General features: G+C 35.2%; 1 protein-coding gene across 5 annotated transcripts in view; it reads left to right on the plus strand.

The window, feature by feature from the left end:
- Window positions 1-25495, plus strand: part of NUP153 (nucleoporin 153) — a 92825-nt gene that overhangs the window by 6717 nt on the left and 60613 nt on the right. For 4 of the 5 annotated variants that reach the window (XM_037843183.1, XM_037843184.1, XM_037843186.1 and 1 more), the window contains exons 2-8: window positions 7598-7826; window positions 17450-17698; window positions 17864-18003; window positions 18084-18212; window positions 24315-24431; window positions 24521-24565; window positions 24679-24732. In XM_037843183.1, the coding sequence (XP_037699111.1) occupies window positions 7598-7826; window positions 17450-17698; window positions 17864-18003; window positions 18084-18212; window positions 24315-24431; window positions 24521-24565; window positions 24679-24732 (963 nt within the window). The remainder of the gene's footprint in view (window positions 1-7597; window positions 7827-17449; window positions 17699-17863; window positions 18004-18083; window positions 18213-24314; window positions 24432-24520; window positions 24566-24678; window positions 24733-25495) is intronic. The other variant, XM_037843185.1, reaches the window with a different exon arrangement.

Genomic DNA, 25495 nt, shown 5'->3' on the forward strand with positions numbered 1-25495 from the left:
AGAAAATGAAGGAACCAGTCAGTGACAGGCCTTAATGAAATAAAGGCAGCCAGAAGAGCAGATAGAAATCAAACAGCAGTGTATTCTGGGAGAATAGGGCCTTGGAATCTTAAAACTAAAGAGCAATCCAATGAAATTATTAGCGGATGGAGATTTTATAATACGAATACTGCTTTTTAATTTAGGATGATGTGAAGAAAAAGGGGTTGAATAGAACGGAACTAAGTCGAGAAAACTGCTAATAGGAAGGCAGAGCATTGCATATGAAGAAGGAAGGATATATATTAATGATAAGGAGTTGTCCATGTTGGAAAAATGTCTGGTTATTCTGGGATTATAAATTGCTAAAAAGTATAGGAAAAGAATGTCTTTAATTACAAATGAGTTTGAGATAGTGTTGTAGAAGAGGTTCCCCTTCCCCACCAGCCTTATTTCTTTAATACTTGAACTCAGGTTAGCTAATATATTCACAGTGCTTTTTACCCTGGATGTGCATGATATGTGTGCAGTATTGGAATAAATTTATTTCTGTCCCTATAATTGGGTATTTAACCATTCTAAATCTTACTGGGATTTTTGACATGTTTTGCCAAATGAATTAATTATCCCATAGATCTTGGAGAGAGAAAAGCCAATTGATTGAGCCAGTTCAAGTTTAAAAATTCACTCCCTTAATCCTTGGTTTACATTTCCCATTACTCCAAAGAGTAGGGAGGAATCTGATCTATACAGTGGGTCTTGAGTGTTCACTCTCTAATAGGCCTTTAACCCCTGATACCTCTGCTTTCTCTTCTGGTATTTTTACCATAAAAATTTTTTTCAGGTCCTTACAGGAAGCTGTTTAACCCCATTCCTGTAAAGGTCCAAAGAACTCTTCTTTCAAGAACTCTGAAAAGATAGGTGGATTGTGTTTGGGCTTCTCTGGTAATAAGGTCAAAGAAACCTTTTCTTCCGTAAGAAAACTGTTTTTCACCTTTTCTTTTCAATCTTAATTTTCCCTTGGTGAAAGTCTATCTTTGATACTTCAAAACCTTTTTAAAAATTGCCAGACAAGGAGATATTTCTCCAAATCTGCTTGATAGGATCCCTTACCTCTTGATGTTCCTACCAAGTTCTGTGCATAATCAGGAAATTTCTATTCCCTTGCAATTAAAAAAAAAAAAAATTCTAATGTCTGTTATTATATATTAATGAATATATATTCTATGTGTGTTTTTAAAACTGGAAATAAAATAGGTAGTCTTTTATATTACTTCTGGTTTGATTTTCAAGGTTGATATAATAAAGTAGGTATTTATAAAAGCTGGTATAATTGTATGCTTTATCTGATAGATAATAAGGGGATAATCTTCATAAAAATAGGGTGGTCTCTGGTGAAACTTTACCTTATGTTGTAGTTAAGCATATACTCAGGGTTATGTTTACTAAGGCCTTACTTGGAAGTGCATGCCACTAAGTTTTAGATTGTTGTAATGCAGTGGTTCGCAAACTTTAATTTGCATAAGACTCACCTCAAGAGCTTGTTGAAGCAAATTAATTTGCATTCCTAACAAGTTGGTAGGTTACGCCATACTGCTGGTCTGAGGACTACACTTTCAGAACCACTGCTTTAGTTCTGTTACAGTAACAAGATAATATAAGCTACAGCACAAAAGATTACCTGTGGATTCTTGTATTCATGTATCTCAAATCAAAGAGGAATTTTAAAGGATTTAAATAATTATTTAAAATTTATCAGAGCTTTCTTTTATTAAATAAGGTTACCAGAAGATTGGCCAACATGTGCCAAGGACACTCCTATATTTGGGTCCTTTGCAGTTTGTTTCTCTCACTGTAATACTTCTATCCCTGAGATTTGTATTACTCATTCATCATCTTCTTCAGGTCTTTGCTTATATAAAATGCCTGTCCATCTTGCTTCCCTCCTTTTTTTTTTTAATGCAATTTTATTGAGATATAATCACATAACATACAATCATTCAAAGTGTACAGTTGTTCTCAGTATCATCATATAGTTGTACTTTCATCACCACAAACTTTGAACATTTTCATTACTCCAAAAAATAAAATTAAAATTAAAATTAAAAAGAACATCCTAAACATCCCATTCCCCTCCTCCCCCATTGTTCATTTACTTTTTTATACAGTTTAATTAATATATATTCACACATCCTACAGTCATCCATAGTGTACAGTCGATTATTCACAGCACCATCATACAGTTGTGCATTCATCACCAGGATCAATTTTTGAACCTTGTCCTTACTCCAAAAAAAAAAAAATAAAAGCAAAAAAGAACGCTTAAATCTTTCCATGCCCTCCATCCCACCCGGTTTGTCTAATTTTTGTTCCCATTTTTCCACTCATCTGTCCATACACTGGATAAAGGGGGTGCGAGCTATGAGGTTTTCACAGTCGCACTGTGCAAACTACATAGTTATACAGTCATCTTCAAGAATCAAGGTCACTGGGTTGCAGTTTGACAGCTTCAGGTATTTCCCTCTGGCCATTCCAACACACTAAAAATTAAAAAGTGATATCTATACAGCGCATACAAATACCCTCCAGAGTGACCTCTTGATTGCATTTGAAATCTCAGCCACTGGAACCTTATTTTGTTCCATCTCTCTTCCCCCTTTTGGTCAAGAAGATCCTCTCAATCACACAGTGCTGGGTCCAGGCTCATCTCCAGGAGTCGTTTCCACTGTTGCCAGGGTGATTTACACCCCTGGGTTTCATGTCCCACGTAGCGGGGAGGGTAGTGAGTTCACCTGCCGAGTGGGCTTAGTGAGAGAGGGCCACATCCGAGCAACAAAGAGGCTCTCTGGAGGGGACTCCTAAGGAGTTATTAGTGGGCTTAGCGTCTCCCTTGCAGCAACTAGCTTCACAAGGGAAAGCCCCCACATCTAGGGCTCGGCCCATTAAATTGGCAGGCCTCAGTGTTTGCAGGAAAATCAGCAATAGCCCAGGTGGCGAAGTCCAACATTTCCTTCCCTGCTTTATTTTTGTCCATAGTACTTAATCACCATATTATGTCCTTATATGTTACATACTAAATTTTCTTGTTTACTTGTTTATTGTTTGTCTGCCTAACTAGAATACAAGCTCCAAGAGGAAGGAACTTGTTCACTGATACATATACATGTATGTATGTGTGTGTGTGTGTGTGTGTGTGTGTGTGTGTGTGTATATGTAAACTCTTCCCAATTCTCAGTGTCTGGCATGTAGAATGCAGTCAATAAATATTTGTTGAATTAATTGAATGAAGAATAACAGTATCTTTATCTCCATCAGTTAGTATAGATTCTAAAATATTCCAAGGATAAAGCCCCTTTCCTGGTCTATTCATGGACTATTTTACAAAGATAAAAGTTGGATGTAAAGCACCTCTATTACCATAAAGGTAATACAGGTGCTTCCCCCAAGCGTGGTACGTGTATTCCATTGTTAATAAGGAAGATGTATTTAACTGATACATAGACTAACTTCAATTTTCTTGTCAACTAGGGACAAAAATGCTTAAATAGCACTGCTGTATCAGGGGCCCAGCAGGTAACGAAGGGTCTACTTAGAGATATGCTCATGGTTAAGGTAGCAGATACAGGAGAGGGAGATATGTCCAGAGACTAGCAATAGCGATAAGCTGCTTCCATCCCTAGGAATGAGGGAGAAAGGGAAGAATGGTGTGACTAGAGTGGAAAAGGGATCACCTGGCTGGAGTAGTAGTTTTAGAGGGACTCAGAGATGGGGCCCTAAAGCAGGGAGGGAGCACAGGAAGTGCTTTTTCCTTCCCTCCTGGAGTCTTCATCTACTAGCTTGCACAGATCAAACAAACCCTACCAGAAGCCAATTTGGTGGTACACTACATTGGGACAGCATAGCAGGGCAGAGAATGGAATGAGGGAGGGCAAATGCTGCATCAAATCTGTGATTTTTTTAGATTTTATTGTTAGGAAAAAGCTAAATTTATCAAGAAAAGTGAGTAGATTTAGGGAAAAGCATTAAGTATCTGTTTTTAGCACAATTCAGAATGGTCACTGTAAGATTTGTTTCTCTGATTCATTTTAGAATATGTTTATAATACAGTTTAATTTTTGTCTGGATAGCATTCCAAATGCATATGTTTGCCAGACAACTGATGCTTAAGTCTTTAAGTATGTACAGCTTTATGCTCCTGTTTTAGATAAACTTTTTTCCTAAAATGTGTCTAATTTCCTAATTTCTTCTATAAGAACACTGGTTCACAAACTTTATTGCACATCAAAACCGCTTGGAAAGGCTTGTTAAAACAGATGCCTGGACCCTACCTCTGTTTTTTGGTTTAGTAGATGACGCTGATGCTACTGGTAAAGAGACCACATTTTGAGAACCACTTAAACTAGAGTATGCTGAGCTTAATTTAACATTTTTTTTTTTTTTTTTTTTAATGACTTAGAGTCACTTACCCTATAAAGAGTTATTTGACTACTGAAGTGCTTGTTCTTCCATGATGGTTTCAGACTGCTGGTTTTTTTTTTAAAGTATGGGTCAGTTTTAAAATCTGTATTTCTTTTTACCATCTAGTACTTCTTACTGTCATTCATTGTACCACTAGTAATTCCTCTGTCTCACTGTAGTTTTCACATACTAAGCTCCTGTGGGCGGAGATTAGAGAAATTGGTTAATTTTAAGTTTAGCAAAAAGTACATGAGCTTTTCTGCATGAGCTGTGTGATACTCATTTTAACTATTCAGTTTGGTCTCCTGATTATTTTTCAGGGTATCTGATGCTGCCACAAAAGTGATCTTTGGTTAAGTATGTGATATTTATGCCAGGGAGCTATACTAGAAATTTAAAACAAAACATAACAAAACAAAAACCATACCGCAGGCTGCTCTGGTACTTTTAGTAGCTAAGCATCTTAGAAGAAGTCCACAGAATTTTTCTACACTAAATTCTTGCTATAGTGCTTTAGCTTACCTATCATACGACATCAAATATATATGTTAACTTATTGCAAATTTATTTAAACTGTATTATATCTTGGAAGCATTTTCAAGTCTTTTGAAATACAGAGAGGGGATTAAATAATTACTAGTATATGTGTATTGTTATAAATGATAAGTCCTGGATGTAGATTTTTTTTTTTTAATCATCATTTTATTGAGATATATTCACATACCACGCAGTCATACAAAACAAATTGTACTTTCGATTGTTTACAGTACCATTACATAGTTGTACATTCATCACCTAAATCAATCCCTGACACCTTCATTAGCACACACACACAAATAACAAGAATAATAATTAGAGTGAAAAAGAGCACTTGAAGTAAAAAAGAACACTAGGTACCTTTGTCTGTTTGTTTGCTTCCCCTACTTTTCTACACATCCATCCATAAACTAGACAAAGTGGAGTTTGGTCCTTATGGCATTCCCAATCCCACTGTCACCCCTCATAAGCTACATTTTTATACAACTGTCTTCGAGATTCATGGGTTCTGGGTTGTAGTTTAATAGTTTCAGGTATCCACCACCAGCTACCCCAATTCTTTAGAACCTAAAAAAGGTTGTCTAAAGTGTGCGTAAGAGTGCCCACCAGAGTGATCTCTCGGCTCGTTTTGGAATCTCTCTGCCACTGAAGCTTATTTCATTTCCTTTCACATCCCCCTTTTGGTCAAGAAGATGTTCTCCATCCCACGATGCCGGGTCTACATTCCTCCCCGGGAGTCATATTCCACGTTGCCAGGGAGATTCACTTCCCTGGGTGTCTGATCCCACGTAGGGGGGAGGGCAGTGATTTCACCTTTCAAGTTGGCTTAGCCAGAGAGAGAGGGCCACATCTGAGCAACAAAGAGGCATTCAGGAGGAGACTCTTAGGCACAAATACAGGGAGGCCTAGCCTCTCCTTTGCAGCAACCGTCTTCCCAAGGGTAAAACTTATGGTAGAGGGCTCAACCCATCAAACCACCAGTCCCATATGTCTGTGGTCATGTTAGCAACCATGGAGGTGGGGTAGGCGAATACCCCTGCATTCTCCACAGGCTCCTCAAGGGGTGTAGATATTTAATCTTTTTGTTCCAAAGTATATAACTTTGGAATATACTTTGGACTCTATAACATTAGCACAAAAAAGGGGAGTAGTGAATTTGTGTCTTTCCTTAGTAAGTACTTCAGGGCTGTTGTTTCACTTGTTTGCTACAAAGCTTACATTTGCAGATCTGTTGAAAATTTGTTTGGAGAATATATGGAAAAATAATTAGATACTTTCCCGTTGTTACCCACCCCTTTTCATACAGTAGGGAAGATAGTTCTCAAGTACCTATTTCAGAAATGTCTTCCATCTTTTCTGTTGACAGAATTTTTCTAGCCCCCTTTAGCTTGGGTTTGCTTTCAAGGTAAGGTTGTATTTTCCACCTTGACTTTAACTATTTTGTAGCTGCCTGGTTACTAACTTTTTTGCTTCTGTGACTCTGAAATTGTGCTAATGGTACTTCATGAAGGAAATGGTTGCCTAAAATTAATTACCTCATCCTCAATTTGTTTCTCCTGGCTTTTTTCCTTGTTAGTAATGAACTGATCAGTATATGTTTCTGTAATACTTTGAAAATTATGAAGTGCTTTCACATCATTGTATTTGATCTTTACTAGAGTACTCAAACAGGGAGGTACTCAAGACTTGACCCTAGGTTCTCCCAGTTCCAAAGCTCATGCCTTTTCTCTGTCCTAGATATATGGTAGTAGTTGTATTTGTTACCTAGACTAAGTTGCTTAACTTTATTGCCTCTTTTCATCTATAAAACGGGAATATTAATATCAGCTTCCTGCAGTTTTTTTGAGGATCAAATTGAATAATATGTAAAAATTGTTTACAACAGTGCTGGGTACATAGCAAAGTTTCAGTAAATGTTAATAATAGTAATAGTTATTATACCATGTTTCTCTCTTTAAAATTATCACAATAAAATTAATTCCACAGACTTTCAAGCAACATTTGATATAGTGAAATTTTACCATCATTAAAGATTTTAGATTATTTCGAGTTTATTATGTTAAGTTCGTCATCTTATTTCCTGTCTTAGAAAAATCTCATTATTTCTGTTTGTCTAAACTTTGTTCTTCTCTCTTAAAGAATGTGAAATAAAGTAATTGGGAAAACTGTTGAAGGTATTATTTGTATAGCTTCCTTTAATATGCCGGGTTCAAAATGGTTGCCTTTTCTCTGAGATTACAAGAGTATATTTTATTACTAAATCTAAAGATATGTTGCTTATTTGATGTCCTATTGGGGTTTTTAAGGGTCAGAATAAAGTGACCATTTGGGACATTATTGATTGGTTGATGTATGCATATGGAGAAAAGAAACAAGTAGGAATTTGATAACACCTAAAGAATTTGTAAAATACTGCTATGTCAGCATTAACTCAAAGAAGTGAATTGCTTATCTGTTAGATAAACAGAGAATTGAATCATCTTTAAGTGAATTTTCGGGGACTTTGTTGTAAAGAGTTGTGTTTTGCTTGGCATGGCCTTCTTTAAGTAGGTATGTGTTTAAAGAGAAAAATTTCTTAAACTGCCTTATGTGTTGTTGTTGTTTTTTTTTTTTTAATCTCCAGCAGGGCCTTCTTAGCAGGGTTACAGAATCTGTTAAGAATATTGTGCCACGATGGCTACAGAGATATTTCAAAAAGAATGAAGATGTATGCAGCTGCTCAACAGACACACAGGAGGTACTGCATTGGCAGGAAAACAGAGAAGATGACCATCTCGTGTATGCCAATGAGGAGAGCTCTAATATTAATGATGGGAGGATCACTCCTGAGCCAACAGTCAGTAATACAGAAGGTAAATAGAATGTGGATGTTTTATTCTAAATGGTAGGTTTTCATGCCTTAATTTAAAAAATGTCTTTATATCTGGCTATGGTAAATCTAATTGAATAATGCATAAACTGTACAGGAGGGGACTGTTCAAATTGGAGAACTTTTTTATTTATTGGCTTTTTGTTTATTAAGGGAGGCTAATGTACTATGGCAGTTAGTGCAAGCTCCAGGGTGAGACTTTGAGCTTGAATTTTCATACCACAGTTATTTGTCATGTGGCTTTGGACATGTTAATGAATCTGTTTTCTCCTCTGTACCCTTATCCTTACAAGTTAAGAAAAGAATAAAGGTGAAGCCCTTAGCAAAGGTCCTGGCACTGAAGGAGCATTGTACTGTAACTGTTACAATGAAATTCTTACGATAATGCCTCCCACAGCACATAAATTTTGAAATGGTGTACCTTGCAGTTGGCTCTTATCCTCTCTGTAGCTAGCTCAACTGGGTCATTTCATTAATCTTAGAGTTAAGTGACCCTGAATTTTAAAAGATTGAGCTTTTCCGATCCACTTGTAGCATTTTGGTAGCTTTACAATATTAAATAGATTCCATACAACTCTTGAATATGGCATATTTGGGAGTATTACTCTTTTATAAATTTGAATATTTTTTATAGCTTTGAGATGTATTACTCATCCCGTAAAATTCACCTAAGGTATTCAGCTCAGTGGTTTTTATTATATTCACAGTTGTTCAGACATCACCATAATCTAATTTTAGAACATTTGCATCACCCCCATCCCTATAGCCATTAGCAGTCACTCCCCATTATATACACCTCCCCCCACCCCCACCCCCAGTCCTTGGCTACTTCCAGTCTATTTTCTAACTCTGGATTTGCCCATTCTGGACATTTTTCATATAAATGGAATCAAACCATATGTGGTCTTTTGTGACTGGCTTTTTTTTTTCCTAGCAAAACAATATTTTTAACACATGGTACATATATACATCCAGTAGATGCTTATCTTGCACATCTATTCACAAATGACTTCCAGATTATAACATTTTCTTTGATATTTAAACATGTAATACAGTTATCTTGGTTGAGATATGGAAAGTGCTTTTAGGGAGACAACATTTATAAGGTAAATTTTCTGTTAAATATATGTTATACATACTTTCGTAACTTATAAACTAATTATTACAGAAAATTTCAAACTACAAAAGTAAGGTAGTACAATGAACCACCATGTTGTACCCATCACCCAGCTTCAACAATCAACTCATGGCCAATCTTGTTTTCTCTTCCCACACTTGTTCACCCACCTTCCATCTCAACTCCCCTGATTATTTAGAAGCAAATCTTGGGCAGCTTTTTGTTTTTTTGTTTTTTTGTTTTTTTCATTTTTATTGAGATTGTTCAGATACCATACAATTATCCAAAGATCCAAAGTGTACAATCACTTGCCCCCGGGTACCCTCATACAGCTGTACATCCATCACACTTAATTTTTGTTCAATTTTTAGAAACTTTTCATTACTCCAGACAAGAAATAAAGTGAAAGATGAAAAAAGAAAAAAAGAAAAGGAAACTCTAAACCTCCCCTATCCCTAACTAAACCCCCTCAATTGTTGACTCCTAGTATTGATATAGTACATTTGTTACTGTTTATGAAAAAATGTTGAAATACTACTAACTGTAGTATATAGTTTGTAATAGGTATATAGTTCTTCCCTATATGCCCCTCTATTATTAACTTCTAATTGTATTGTCATACATTTGTTCTGGTTCATGAAGTGATTTCTAGTATTTGTACAGTTGATCATGGACATTGCCCACCATAGGATTCAGTTTTATACATTCCCATCTTTTGACCTCCAACTTTCCTTCTGGTGACATATATGACTCTGAGCTTCCCCTTTCCACCTTATTCACACACCATTCAGCACTGTTAGTTATTCTCACATCTTGCTACCAACACCCCTGTTCATTTCCAAACATTTAAGTTCATCCTAATTGAATATTCTGCTCATACTAAGCAAGAGCATCTACATTTCTTCCACAAGGCAGGAGGGAGAGTCAAAGAAGGTAGAGAGGCAAAAGAAAGAGGAAACAAAAAAATGACAGCTAGGAAGCAGCAAAAGGAAAAATAACCTTAAATCAAAGTAGAATAAAGAATCAGACAATACCACCAATGTCAAGTGTCTAACATGCCTCCCCTATCCCCCCCTCTTATCTGCATTCACCTTGGTATATCACCTTTGTTACATTAAAGGAAGCATAATACAGTGGTTCTATTAGTTACAGTCTCTAGTTTATGCTGATTGCATCCCTCCCCCAATGCCTCCCCATTTTTAACACCTTGCAAGGTTGACATTTGCTTGCTGTCCCTCGTAAAAGAACATATTTGTACATTTTATCACAATTGTTGAATACTCTAGATTTCACCAAGTTATACAGTCCCAGTCTTTATCTTTCCTCCTTTCTTGTGGTGTCTCACATGCTCCCCATCTTCCTCTCTCAACCGTATTCATAGTTACCTTTGTTCAGTGTACTTACATTGTTGTGCTACCATCTCCCCAAATTGTGTTCCAAACCACGCACTCCTGTCTTCTATCACCCTGTAGTGCTCCCTTTAGTATTTCCTGTAGGGCAGGTGTCTGGTTCACAAAGTCTTTCATTGTCTGTTTGTCAGAAAATATTTTGAGCTCTCCCTCATATTTGAAGGACAGCTTTGCTGGATACAGGATTCTTGGTTGGTGGTTTTTCTCTTTCAGTATCTTAAATATATCACACCACTTCCTTCTGGCCTCCATGGTTTCTGCTGAGAGATCCGCACATAGTCTTATTAAGCTTCCTTTGTATGTAATGGATTGCTTTTCTCTTGCTGCTTTCAGGATTCTCTCTTTGTCTTTGACATTTGATAATCTGATTATTAAGTGTCTTGGCGTAGGCCTATTCAGATCTCTTCTGTTTGGAGTACGCTGCGCTTCTTGGATCTGTAATTTTATGTCTTTCATAAGAGATGGGAAATTTTCATTAATTATTTCCTCTATTATTGCTTCTGCCCCCTTTCCCTTCTCTTCTCCTTCTGGGACACCAATGATATGTACATTATTGTACTTTGTTTCATCCTTGAGTTCCTGGAGACGTTGCTCATATTTTTTCATTCTTTTCTCCATCTGCTCCTTTGCGTGTAGGCTTTCAGGTGTTTTGTTCTCCAGTTCCTGAGTGTTTTCTTCTGCCTCTTGAGATCTGGTGTTGTATGTTTCCATTGTGTCTTTCATCTCTTGTGTTGTGCCTTTCATTTCCATAGATTCTACTAGTAGGTTTTTTGAACTTTTGATTTCTGCCGTATACAGGTCCAGTGCTTCCTTTACAGCCTCTATCTCTTTTGCAATATCTTCTCTAAACTTTTTGAATTGATTTAGCATTAGTTGTTTAAATTCCTGTATCTCAGTTGAAGTGTACGTTTGTTCCTTTGACTGGGCCATAACTTTGTTTTTCTTAGTGTAGGTTGTAATTTTCTGTTGTCTAGCCATGGTTTCCTTGGTTATCCAAATTGGGTTTTCCCAGACCAGAACAGGCTCAGGTCCCAGAAGGAAGAAATATTCAGTATCTGGTTTCCCTGGGGGTGTGTCTTAGAAAATTGCTCCACCCTTTGATGCCTCAGGTCACTGTGCTTTTCTGCCCAGCAGGTGACGCCTGTTAGCCTATAATTCTTGACTGGTGTGAGGAGGTATGGCCGTATTCCCCCAGGCTCTGGGGTCTGGTTCTGAATGGAAAGGGCCCCACCCCTTTCCTCCTAGAGAAGACAGACCCCTCAGGTGGAGGTCATTAGCATTTCAGTGGTCTCGCTCTCTGCTTGTGGTATCTCCACCCTTCCCGGAGTCACAGCCCTGGAAACTGAAAATGACTGGGGCTTTCTCCACTGAGCCAAAAAAGAAACAGATAGTCCCCTTCAGACCCGGTCCAAGGCGACCCTCCTGCTCTCCCAGGTCAGTCGTCACCCAAAGCCTCTGTCTGTTTTTTGGGGCTGCGTACCTGTAGTGAGCAGTTCACACTCGCTACTTAAAACCCCAGTTGGAGCTCAGCTGAGCTGTATTCGCTTGCTGGAAGAGAGCTTCTCTGTGGCACCACGTGGCTCCACAGCTCAGGCTATGGGGGAGGGGGTCTCCCGACCTGGTTCCGCAGGTTTTACTTACAGATTTTATGCTGTGTTCTCAGGCATTCCTCCCAATTCAGGTTGGTGTATGATGAATGGATGGTCTCGTTTGTTCCCCTGCAGTTATTCTGGATTATTTACTAGTTGTTTCTGTTTTTTTGTAGTTGTTCCAGGGGGACTACTTAGCTTCCACTCCTCTCTATGCCTCCATCTTGCCCGAGTCTGGTTGTTTTTGTTACTGTTCAACAAATGAACAAAGATTTTAATGCAAGAAGTATTAAAATGTAACGTGGCATTTTATAAGGGTAAAAGAGACAAATCATCCAGAAGATATAACAATCCTTAATTTCTGTACATTTAGTAACAAAAAAATATAAAGCAAAAATTGACAGGGCTAAAAGGAGAAATAGAAAAATTCAGTCATAGTGGGAGATTTTAACTCTCAATAATTGATAGAGCAAAAAGACATAAGACAGCAATAATAATATAGACTATTTGAACAATATGGTTATCCACCTTGACCTAATTGACACATATACCCAACTGCTGCAGAGTTTTTATTTTTATTATTAATGCGATTTTATTGAGATGAATTCGCACACCATATAATCCCTCCAAAGTATACAATCAGTGGCTCATAGTATCATCACATAATTGTGCATTCATCACCACAGTCAACTTCGGAACATTTTTATTACTCAAAAAAAAAAAAAAAGACGACAGAACTCAAAACTTCTTATGCCCTTTATTTCCCCTATCATTGGTGTGGTACAATTGTTACTATTGATGCAAAAATACTAAGATATCACCGTTAACTATAGTCCATAGCTTGCAATGGGTGCATTTCCCCCCATATACCACTCTGTTATTAACTCCTTATAACAGTGTCTTAACATTAGTTCTAGTTCATGGAAGAAATTTTTTATATTTGTACTGTTAATCACAGTCGTGGTCCACCACAAGATTTACTGTGTTATACAATCCCATGTTTTAACCTTTGGCTTTTCTTCTGGTGACATATATGACTAAACTTCTGTCAGCCACATTGACACACAATTTGGTACTGTCAGTTACATTTACAATAAGGTGCTACCGTCACCTTTATCCATTTCCAAACATAAAAATTGTGCACATTTTAAGTAACTGCTCCCCATTCCTAGCCTTACTTTATCTCCTGGTAACCTATATTCTAGATTCTATGTCTGTGAATAGTTTACGTATTATAATTAGTTCATATTAGTGAGATCACAAAGTATTTGTTCTTTTGTGTCTGACCTGTTTGACTCAGCATACTGTCTTCAAGGTTCATCTGTATTGCATGCTTCAGGACTTCATTTCTTCTTACAGCAGAATAGTATTTCATTGTATGTATATACCATGTACTATTTATCCATTCATCAGTTGGGTTGTTTCCATCTTTTGGCATTTATGAATAGTGCTTCTATGAACATTGGTTTGCCAGTACCTGTTTGTGTCCCTGCTTTTGGTTCTTCTGGAATATGTATCCAAGCAGTGGGATTGCCAGATCATAAGGCAACTCTGTACATAGCTTTCTGGAACTGCCAGACCATATTCCACAGCAGCTGTACCTGTTTTACATTCCCACCAGCAATGAATAAGTGTTTCTAATTTTCCACATCCTCTCCAACACCTGTAGTTTCCTGTTTGTTTAATAGTGGCCATTCTAATAGGTGTGAAATAATATCTCATTGTGGTTTTGATTTGCATTTACCTAATAGCTAGTGAAGATGAGCATCTTTTCATGTGCTTTTTAGCTGTTTTTATTTCCTGTTTGGAAAAATATCTACTCATGTCTTTTGATGGGCAGCTTTTTGATGTGTACTTCAAGCACTTGATAGCATTTTTTGTTCATTCTAAACTTAGATCTGAATCTGTTTCCTGTCTTAACTCTTGAAGGTCCCAAATGGTTCTTTTCTCCTAATCTACCTTGCTCTCCCTCAAAGTATTTAACACCTGGAATCACATAGTTTGTCACTTAAAGTACCACTGATAACTCTCTAATAAGATGAATGTAGATCTTAACAGATATACCACAGAACATTCAGCTTATGTTTACTCTGAAACATTACATGTAAATTGGACAGTGCATTCTCAAAACAACTGACCATCATATTTACTGTTGATGTCATGTCAAACTATTGAAAGCTTAAAGTAATTTAGATATGAATATCCTGAAAGCTTATTAAATGTTAATTTTACAAATGCATCTTTTATGTTAATAGTAACAGTGGAGCTGGCTAGAGAGTATTGTACATGCAGTAAGAGCAATTAGAAGATTTGTGGCCCATTTCAAGTCTGGGCTGCAGATGTCTGCCCACACATCTCCTTGTGTTGATGGTCTTAATGATGTGAGCCATTGGATGTCTAAATTTCTTCTGCTAGTTTAGTAGAATAGTTCAATAAGGAAAACCTCAAATAATGTACATATTAAATTTCAGTGACCCAGTAAGAAAGAGTTCAGACCTCTGAGAGCACCATAGTGGCATATTTGTTATGTGAATTAGCAACAGATTGAAGTTGCAGATTAACTTGGGCTGATCAATTATGTGGTGATTATAGATGTACTGCTAGAAACTGGGCATTTATGGCTACATGAGTCCATAGATGACATGGTCTTGTTTTAGTCTTATTATCCCAGACTGTGCTCTTTATTGGGTATGGGAGCATTTGGTGGGTGAGGAAGCTCTGTAAGTATAAAAACCGTATATCAAATGGGTTTCTTTTTCCTCTGTGGTTGTATATATTTGATTTAACTGACGTGTGCCAATAGGCAAAAAATTGTTCTATCACTATTATCATATAGAATAGGGAATGAGAGAATAGGGTACGTAAAAATTACTTTTATGGTATAATATATGACAAAATTAGAAGACTTCATGCCCTAAGAACTTTCAGCCCATGTTAATTCTGACTGCAGAGAAGTTGAAATATTTATGTTTAAGTGCATTTCTAGCCAGTATCCCTCTCGAGTATACTTAATAAATTCTTATATATTAAAAAGCAAAATCAATTTCTACTGACTTTTTTTTAAAACAGGATTTTTCATGAATAGTGATTTTTAAAAAAGGATTCTTCATTGCCATTCTTGCTGCACATTGTTTTCTATATTATAGTATTTTGAAATTGAATAATCCAGAATTGTTTGTATTGCTTAAGCTGTTAATTTTTTTTTTTTTGAGAATGAAAATCTTTTTTTTTAAGACTAACTCAGAAAGTTAGCACTTAGAAGAAAATTACAGAGTAATACAATCTAGCAGTACATTAAAGAATAGTAGACTATTTCTTTGTGGGTGAGAGAGGGTATTATTCTAGGAATGAAGGAATAATTCATTAGGGAATTATTAACAATTTACCATATTAATAGATAATTATCTTATGATTTTCCTTTTTAGTAGATACTAAGTAGGCATTTAAAAAAACTTAAAATCTATTCATTTTATTTTTATTTGGATTTTTTTTCCCTTAACATGCTAGTTTTTCTTACTGAAGGCCAGAATCATGTTTAATGTTAAAACACTAGAAGCATTTCCATTAGAGTCAGGAACAAGATGGAAGACCATCAACACCACTTCTAGAAAAAAAAATTAAAATATAATTGGATTATAAGATGTATGTATATATGTAAGTGCTGGGAATAAGGAGGCAAAATGATCATTGCTTATAGATGATACCTGGAAAAGCCAAGGAAGTCAACTGATTTTAAAGATCTCAGAATAAGAGAATTCTAGAAATTGCTCACTATGTTAATAATTTTAAAAATCCAATAATTCTCCTATTTAAGAAGTAACCAGTTAGAGACTATGAAAGGATCGCATTTACATTATCAAACAACAAAACCAAAAGAAATAAAATTTAAGAAGTATGTGGCACTCCATAGGAAAAAAAATTTTTAAGTTCTGCTGAGAGATACAGAGGACACTGGAACAAAGGGAAAGGTAGGTAGGAAAACAATTTTGGAAACAATATTGGCTTCCTTTTAAAGCTTTTAAGTTCAGTGTGATCCCAGTCAAAGTAAATTTAACTGGTCTTTTAAGAATTTTGAGCATATTTAAAATAGTTACTTTAAAGTCTTGGTCTGCTAAGTGCAACATCTTGGCCATCCTGAATTCAGCTACTGTTGACTACTTTTTTTTGTTCTACTGTGGGTCACATTTTTTCATTAACATTGTTTATCCAGTAATTTTTGACTAAATTTTTGCATTTTGAATACATACAAAGACTTTGGATTCTGTTACCTTCTTCTGAAGAGTGTTGATTCTTGTTTTACCAGGCAGTTCAGTTTCTGAACCATTTTCCTGAACTGTTGTAGACTTAATTTTAGGCTTTGTTATGGAAAATCAAAGGTTTTACTTTAGTCCTTCTAATGCCAGGACTTAGCCTCCAAATTCTGTTCCCTTATGGTTTTTTAGGAGTGGTCTAGTAAGTTTTATTCTAGGCCATGGTCTTTACTCGGAGGGGAAGCTTTTCTGCTGTTTCAGATGGATACTACAGATTTAAGGAGATGTTAATAAGGTCTCTAAATTCTGTTAGGGTTGGAACGTCAGTGTCCTCAGCACTACTTTTTCCCCTTAGCACTGTTCACCATTTAGTAACTCTTTTGTCTTATCGCCATGTCAACTGCTATTTGTTAAGCCTTAGGTGGTCTTGCTCTGCATATGTACAGTCCGTCCACTCACTGGACACTCCTGTGTAGATTCTCAGGGCCATTCTCTGTTTAGTTCCTTCCTTTCTAATGCCCTAAATTCTCATTTCTGCTTGCTGTGTTTGCTTGAACTCCTGCCGTGTGTGCCAGGTCTGAAATTGTTCCTAGGAAGAGAACTGGGCAGTCATAGGACTCACGGAATTTTCCTGTGTTGTTTTTGTGTTTTCTGTTTCTGAAAATAATTGCTTCATACATTTTGTCTAGTTTTATAGTTGTATGCAGTTAAAGTAGATTTAAAAATCTACCTTTTTAAAAAATCTCTGTATGTAGAGAGAATTTTTGGTAAGTGAAAAAAGTTACACAACAGGATACATAACACGATTATGTGTTTAGAGGAAATGTAGATTTATATATGCATTAAAATAATCCAGAAAGATACAGATTTAACAGGAATGATTGGCTCTAGAGGGACACTCATGCCTTTTGTTTTATGACTATCATATGGATTTAAAAAATTTGTTTTAATTTTTTATAATACTAATTCTAGAAAAACCAAGATCCATGAAGCTTTAGAAGTTGTTGTATATGGTAAATGAATTATTTTTTGAAAATAGGTTAGGTAAACTAATTTCAGTTAGTTGAAACCTTGTTTGACTAAAGAATATCTTAAATTTAGCTTATCAGAGGCCTCAATGATTTGAATTAAAGCTGTATTTATTGCAGAGTGTATTTTCCTAAAGTGGAGACCATTTTGTTGTGATTATATATTGCTTTTTCCAAGTTTTATATTCACAATATTAATGCTTTTCTTTTTAGAACCCTCAACAACTAGCACTGCTTCAAATTATGCAGATATATTAACAAGGCCTTCTCTTCATCGGAGCCATCTGAATTTCTCCATGTTGGAATCCCCTACATTGCACTGTCAGCCGTCCACATCCTCTGCATTCCCAATTGGCAGTTCTGGGTATTCCCTTGTAAAGGAAATTAAAGATTCTACCTCTCAGCATGATGATGATAACATCTCAACCACCAGTGGTTTTTCTTCAAGAGCTTCTGATAAAGGTATTCTTGGCATATTCTTGGCATTTGGTAGTAAATAATTTTGGTAATTAAATTAAATTCCATGGATTTAATTTGTTTCTGACTTTGTTGTAATTTTCATTTTCTTTTTATAAAAATGAAATTATAATTGGTGCTATTACTATGCATTACATATTTTTATTTCAGATATAGCTGTTTCAAAGAATACTTCATTGCCACTTCTGTGGTCCCCAGAGGCTGAGCGTTCTCATTCACTCTCACAGCACACTGCCACCAGCTCAAAAAAACCAGCATTCAACTTGTCTGCCTTTGGAACACTTTCCCCTGTGAGTAGTACCTAATTGGATTTAATCACATTAATTATGAGTCTTTATTGTTTATAATTTATCATTGTGTTTCTGTACAGTCACTTGGGAATTCTTCGATCTTTAAAACAAGTCAGCTTGGAGATTCTCCTTTTTATCCTGGAAAAACAACATATGGTGGGGCAGCAGCTGCTGTAAGACAGTCTAAACTACAAAGTACACCTTTTCAGGTTGGTTTGAATAGAAGGGTTATAATGCTTTTTTGAAAAATACAGGGATCGGATCATAAGTGGATAGTGGCACTCAAAAAATAAATTTTTGGTTCACTTATGCTTTGGTGAAATGATAAAACTGTATTAGAAACAATTCTTTAGGAAACATATGGGCATTATTTTAGATATAAATGAATAGTTTGTACATTAGATTTGTGGATATGTGTCTTAGGAAGTGTGATGATTAATCACTTTTTTTTTTTTAACCTTTGTATAAATTACATATAGCAGAATTCACCCTTACTAGAGTACAGTTCTTTGAATTTTGACAAAGAGATACAGTTATATAACCACTTCTGTAATTGGAGTATTGAACGAACACTTCCATCACCCCAGAAAGTTTTTTGTGCATCTCTGTAGTCAACCCCGCCTCTCATTTCCACTCTTTGGCACCAAAGAGTTTTCTTTCTCTGTAGTTTTGGCTTTTCCAGAATGTCATATAAATGTAATTATACAGCCTTTTGAATCTGGCTCGCTTCACTTAGTAAAATGCATTTGCGATCAATCTCTATTTTCTTAGATATCATGTTCTTTTTTATTGCTGAGTAGTTTGATTATAGTACAGTTTGTTAGAATACAGTTTGTTTCCAGTCACCAGTGATAGGACACTTCAGTTTTTCCTAGTTTTTGAGAATTATGAGTAAAGCTGCCATGACCATTTTGTGTGAAAAATAATTTTCATTTTTATTGGTTAAATACTTTGGAGTTGGTTTGCTGGATTATATGATAAGTATATAGTAAACTTTAAAATAAACTGCCAAACTGTTTTCCAGAGTGGCTGGTGCCATATTGCATTCTCACCAGTAAAGTAAGAGAGTTCCAGCTCCTCTGTATCCTTGTCATCACTTGATTTTGTCAGTTTTTGTTTCTTATTTTAGCCTTTCTAATAGGCATGTGGTGGTAACTTCAACTGATGGTTTTAATTTGCGTTTTCCTAATTACTAATGATGAGCGTCTTTTCACGTGCTTATTTGGTGAAGTGTCTTCAAATCTTTTGCTTTTTTTTAAATTGAGTTGTTTTGTTATTTATGAGTTTTGAAAACTGTGGTTAGGGTACAAGTTCTTATTATGTGTTTTTAAAGTATTTTCTCCCATTCTCTGGTTTATCTTTATTTATGTAGCAGTGTTTTTTCAAGAGCAGAAGTTCTTATTTTTTATGACATCCACTATATCGATTTTTTCCCTTTTATGGTTCATGCTTTTGGTGTTATATCTAAGACATCTTTGCCTAATCCAAGCTCACAGAGATTTTCCCCTGTGGTTTCTGAACTTTCATTGTTTTAGACTTTAATTTAGGCTGATGACTCATTTTGTGTTAGTTTTTCTATGAGGTATGGGTCAAGGTATTTTGTTTTGTTTTTACATATGGAACATCCAGTTGTTGTAGTACCGTGTGTTCAGAAGACTGTTCTTTTCTCTGTTGAATTGCCTTTGTGTCTTCATGGAAAATAAGCTGACCATAAATGTGACTCTGTTTCTGGATTTTTTATTCTTTTGATCTATGTATGTATCCTTTTGTTAACACAACACTGGTTACTGTAGCTTTATAGTAACTCTTGAAGTCAGGTAATGTGAGTCCTCCAACTTTGTTCTTTTTCAAGCTTATTTTGGCTTTCCTTTGCTTTTCTATAGAATTTTAGAATCAGCTTGTTAGTTTCTATGAAGTCTTTTGGGAATTTGATTGTGACTGCATGGAATTTAAAGATCAATTTGGGGAAAATGGACATCTTAATATTGTCTTCTAATGTGTGAACATGGTGTATCTCTCAATTTACATAGGTCTTTTAAAATTTTTCTCATTATTGTTTTGTAGTTTTCAGCATATAGCCCTTGCACATATTTTGTTAGATCTAAAAGTATTTCATGTTTCTTGGCAGTGGTCGAGAAGAAATAGATAACCTGATTAGACCTGTATCTACTAAATAAATTGAATTCATAGTTAAAATTTCTTCCAACAAAGAAAATTTCAGGCCCAGATAGTTTCCCTTGTGAATTCTACCAAACATTTAAGAAAGAGATAATACCAATTCTACACAAATGCTTCTGTATAATAGGAGAGGAGGGGATTGTTCCCAGCTCATTTTATGAGTGCAGCATTTCCCTGACATAAAACTGTGACAGAGATGTTACAAGAAAGAATTCTATAGACCAAAATCTCATGAATACAGACATAAGCATCTTGAACAAAATATTTGTGTACTGAATCCAGCATATGTAAAAAAGGATAATACACCATCATCAGGTGGGGTTTATCCTGGGATTCCAAGGTTCATTTGTCACAAATTAATATAATCCACCATCTTAACATATTATACTGAGGAAGAAAAACCATATGTATAGCTCTGCAGATGAAAAAAAAGTAACAACATTCAACACAACCCAACATCAATTTATGATAAAAATTCTCAGCAAACCTAGGAATACGTGGGATCCTCCTCAAAGTGATAAATCACATCTACAAAACATCTTCAGTTAGCATCACAGTTAATGATGAAAGAATGAATACAGACTCAGGATTGGGAAGAAGGCAGGAGGATGTCTGCTTTCATTAATTACTCTTGGTGTCATACTTCAGGTCCTAGCCAATACAGTAGGCAAGAAAAAGAAATACAAGGTATATAGATTGGAAAGGAAGAAATAAAATTATTCCTATTTGCGGACATGTTTATCTACATAGAAAAACCCAAGAATCTACCAAAAAAGCTACCAGAACTAATTAGTTTAGTCAGATCACAGGATACAAGGTCGATATACAAAATCAGGTGAAGCTTACATAGAAGTAACTTCAGGATAGCCTCTTGACTCTGAATTCTCTTAGCCACTAAGACATTGACTTTACATTAATTTTATATTGTTCAGGGAGTTCATAGATTTGGTAACATACAACATATTGTAACATACAATATCTCTCCTTTTGTGTCTGACTTATTTCACTCAGCATTGTATCTTCAGGGTTCATCCATGTTTATCTACATAGAAAATCCCAAGAATCTACAAAAAAAGCTACCAGAGCTAATTAGTTTAGCAAGATCACAGGATACAAGGTCGATATACAAAAGCAATTATATTTACATATATTAACAGTGAACAATTAGAAATTGATTAATCTCTTTAAAAACTACCAATTTAAGGTAAATTACACCTTTGTGCTATGTACCAAAGTTTCTTGAGGCTCATAAAAATTCTATTTTGTGTGTATATTGTTTTGGTGCTTTTATTTACGTTACAGATTTTGACATTTTAAAGATGAAGTAATACTTTAAGCATGTAGGCTTTTGGAGAGAGAAATCCATGTAAAGATGTTAATGACAAATGTAGGAATGGCTTTGAAACCAGTGTATTTATAGATTTTTGTCTTTTCTCTAAGTTACTTGTTTTCCTAACTAGAGTGCTTCCACATGTAATTAACAGTAATTATGAGGCTTATTTCTGAGTGTGTGTTTTTATGATGGGTGATAATTTGTTAGAAGACAAAGTGTTAACTGGATGTTAGTTTTACAGGGAGGTTTTTCTAAAGCTTAAGCCAGATCAGCTAACTTTGTTTTAAATTTTACTATTAAAATATTTTTCATCTTAGTAGAAGACGATACAAGCCCGTGATTCATAAAATAACCTACATGAAACTATGTTCTTGCTACTTCTCGGTTGCTACTGGAGTCCCGTACTCTTTAATGCTGAGTCCTGATATGCCATTAGAATCCTTCGCAGCAGACTTCCCTGTGTTTATATAATAATTTGCAATAAAATCTATTTGCTATTCCTTTCCTAGAGTGTTCAAACTGTGTGGCATATTAAAGATTATCTAATTCAATTCCATTTTATTGATTTGTGAATTGAAGCCCTAATTGGCCAGTAGACTCCAGTGACAGGATAGACTGTTGTATTTTTCTAGATTTTATATATATATATCTTTTTATTTTTTTGTTTCATTTTTTAAACCATTGTATTCACACACCATACAATCAGGTGTACAGTCAACTTGGTATAATCACATGGTTATGTGTTCACCACCACAATCAATATGAGAACATTTCCATTTCTTCTGAAAAGAAAAAATCCCATACCTTTCCCTTATATCCTCTTCTTATTGACATTGAGCTTTAGTGTATTGCCTTTATTACAATTAATGAAAGAATATTGCACTAGTAATGGACCCTAGTTTGCATTAATTGTATTTTTTTCATATACCACCTTGTAATAGTGACATACATTTGTTCTCATTCATGTAAAAACTTTCTTGTGTTTGCTCAATTAACCGCCATTATTGTCCACTCTCGGTTTCACTAAGTTATACCGTCTGTGTTTGCTCAATTAACCGCCATTATTGTCCACTCTTGGTTTCACTAAGTTATACCGTCTCAGTTTTTATCCTTTATCTTTCCTTCTGGTGTCATACATGTCCCTAGCCTTCCTCTTCCAGCCATAATCACATTCAGTTTTGTTCATTGTACTTACAATATTGTGCTACCATCACATAGTGTTGTGCTCTGGATGATACTTGACTGTTGCCTCATGTTTGCTAAAGCCTTCAGTCCGAACAGCAGTCTGTGATGGGGCACAAAGTTCTAAATAAAACTAATATAGAATATTGCAGCTATTCTGAAAATTTAATGAATGTTTGGTACCAGGGAAATACTAGTTGATTATAGTAGTTATTATGGTTCAGTTTCTTCAGATATTAGCTGTTTTTAAAAACACTTAAACTGTTATAATACATTCTTGAGAAAAGGTAGTGTTTGGTTTTTTTGTTTGTAAACATTGCTTTTGTGTTAGCATACTTATCTATTCTTTTAAAGGTTTTCCTCTCCTAATTCGACTTTTAAGAAAGTTAAAATGTCATTTATTAAGAAGTAGCTTGGATATTAAAAATTTTTCTTTTGTTTTATAAAATTTTGAGAAAGTCACTAGTTTAGTTATGCTGGCAATTTATATTTACCAGTATTAATTTTAAATGCAATTTTATTGAGATATATTCATATACCATACAATAATGTACAATCAGTTGTTCACAGTATCATCATATAGTTGTGCATTCGTCACCATAATCAATTTTTGAGTATTTTCATTACTCCAAAAAAACAAAAATAAAAATAAAAACACCTAAAACACCTCATACTCCTCCTCCCCCCATTATTCATTTACTTTTTGCCCCCATTTTTCTACTCATCTGTCTGTACACTGGATAAAGATAATGTGAGCCACAAGGTTTTCACAATCACACAGTCAGATTGTATAAGCTGTATAGTTATGTAGTTGTCTTCAAGAATCAATGATACTAGGTTGCAGTTCAACAGTTTCAGGCATTTCCTTCTAGCTATTCTAATACACTAAAAACTAAAAAAAGATATCTATATAATGCATAAGAGTAACCTCCAGAATGATATCTTGACTCCATTTGAAATCTCTCAGCCACTGAAACTTTATTTTGTTTCATTTCTCTTCCCCCTCTTGGTCCAAAAGGCCTTCTCAATCCTATGATGCTGGGCCCAGACTTATCTCCAGCAGTCATTTCTCGTATTGCCAGGGAGATTTCCACCCCTGGGAGTCATTTCCCATGTAGTGGGAAGGGCAATGAGTTAGTATTAAATTTTTAAAATTTCCCTTGCAGTTGATTGTTTAATCTCTTTGTTTAGCTATCTTGGAATTTACTATAATAAAAAATTATGAAATAATCATGATAAATAACTGATGTTTTAATACATTTCTCATTATTTTAATGTTCTTCCATTTAAATGTTAGAGGTAAATAAATCAAGATAAAACTAGAACTATCAATGACCCCTTTTTCCCATTTCACATAGCTGGAAGATGTTTCCTTAGAGTGATACCAGCATCTTATGTTTTTCTGATTGTAAAAATAAATTTCTTAGCTAGGGAATTTGGATTTTCAAGAAAGGCATAGAGGAAAAAAATGAAACACTACCCAGAGATAAGTTGCTGTTAACACATTAATCTTATTTCACTTTGGACATGCAATTTATTTTATATTTTCATTGCATGAAATATGTGCCTTAGGTAAGATTTTTACATTCCAGCAAATAATATTGGGTTTACTTTATAGGCACCAGTCAGAAGACAGATGAAAGCTAAGCAACTCAGTGCACAATCTTATGGTGTGACTAGTTCAACAGCTCGGCGAATATTACAATCTTTAGAGAAGATGTCAAGCCCTCTAGCGGTAAATTTTAAAAATCACCATTTAATACTGTTAAGTTACCCTTGAGTTTGGTCAAAATCTTAATTTTGTTATTATTTTGACATTAACAGGATGCAAAAAGAATTCCTTCTGTTGTTTCTTCTCCCCTGCATTCTGTAAGTTGACTTTTAATAAACCTTTAAGAAATACAATTTAAAAAAATTTTCTGCTAATGAAAGTCATGTTTTTTGGAGTTTGCCACCCATTCTAATGGTATTTTATTTTTCAGCCTCTTGATAGGAGTGGGATAGATACCATAGATTTTCGGGCCAAAAGAGATAAGGTAAGACTTCTTATCATTTATTTTAGGTAGCATCAGTTTTATTTTTTTTAAATTGGCAAAAATGCAAATTGGACTTACTTGATAGTCATCGGGGCCATGTTTGATAGTCATTAGGGAACATGTTTGAAAGTGAATAAGGTTTTTTACTTGAACATCACAGTTCTTTTCATGGCTTAAGTACAGTGCTATATATATATAGTAGTAGATCTAGTTCAGTCAATAAATTTTGCTCTTTTGACATCTCCATCTTCAGGATCTTGACAGTGTTTATAGGTAATTCTTACCTTTTGATAAATAGGAATAGTAGTGAACAAAGATTAGGTGGTTAATGGCAGTGAACTAAAGCCCTTACTGAACATAGTCATCTTTGTAAACTTAACTCATTAACCAACATTATGTCAAATCTATTGTGTGTAAAAGAATTTCAAATTAGCACATCTGTCACTTAGCCAAAATGCAGTTCCAAGATGTCGGATCTAATGAAAAATGTTATGTAGATTATATCTTGATACTCTTTTAGTGTATTCTATAAAATTAGCTTTGAAGGTTATTGTGGAGAAATGAAAAACAAAATACTTGGAGACTCTAGGATTGAAGTTATAATTATATCTGTGTCTAGTGAAGTAGGCTTCAGGAGATCCTTACTTGTGGAAGCATTCATTACAACATCAAGTTCTCCAGAGGTAAAGCATAAAATCTTCATAATTGAGGGAACTATATTCTTATTGAGAATCTGGTATAGAGAAGAAAGCTAAAATTGAGT

Source organism: Choloepus didactylus, chromosome 7 (assembly GCF_015220235.1).
Source record: "Choloepus didactylus isolate mChoDid1 chromosome 7, mChoDid1.pri, whole genome shotgun sequence".
Lineage (NCBI taxonomy): Eukaryota > Metazoa > Chordata > Mammalia > Pilosa > Megalonychidae > Choloepus > Choloepus didactylus.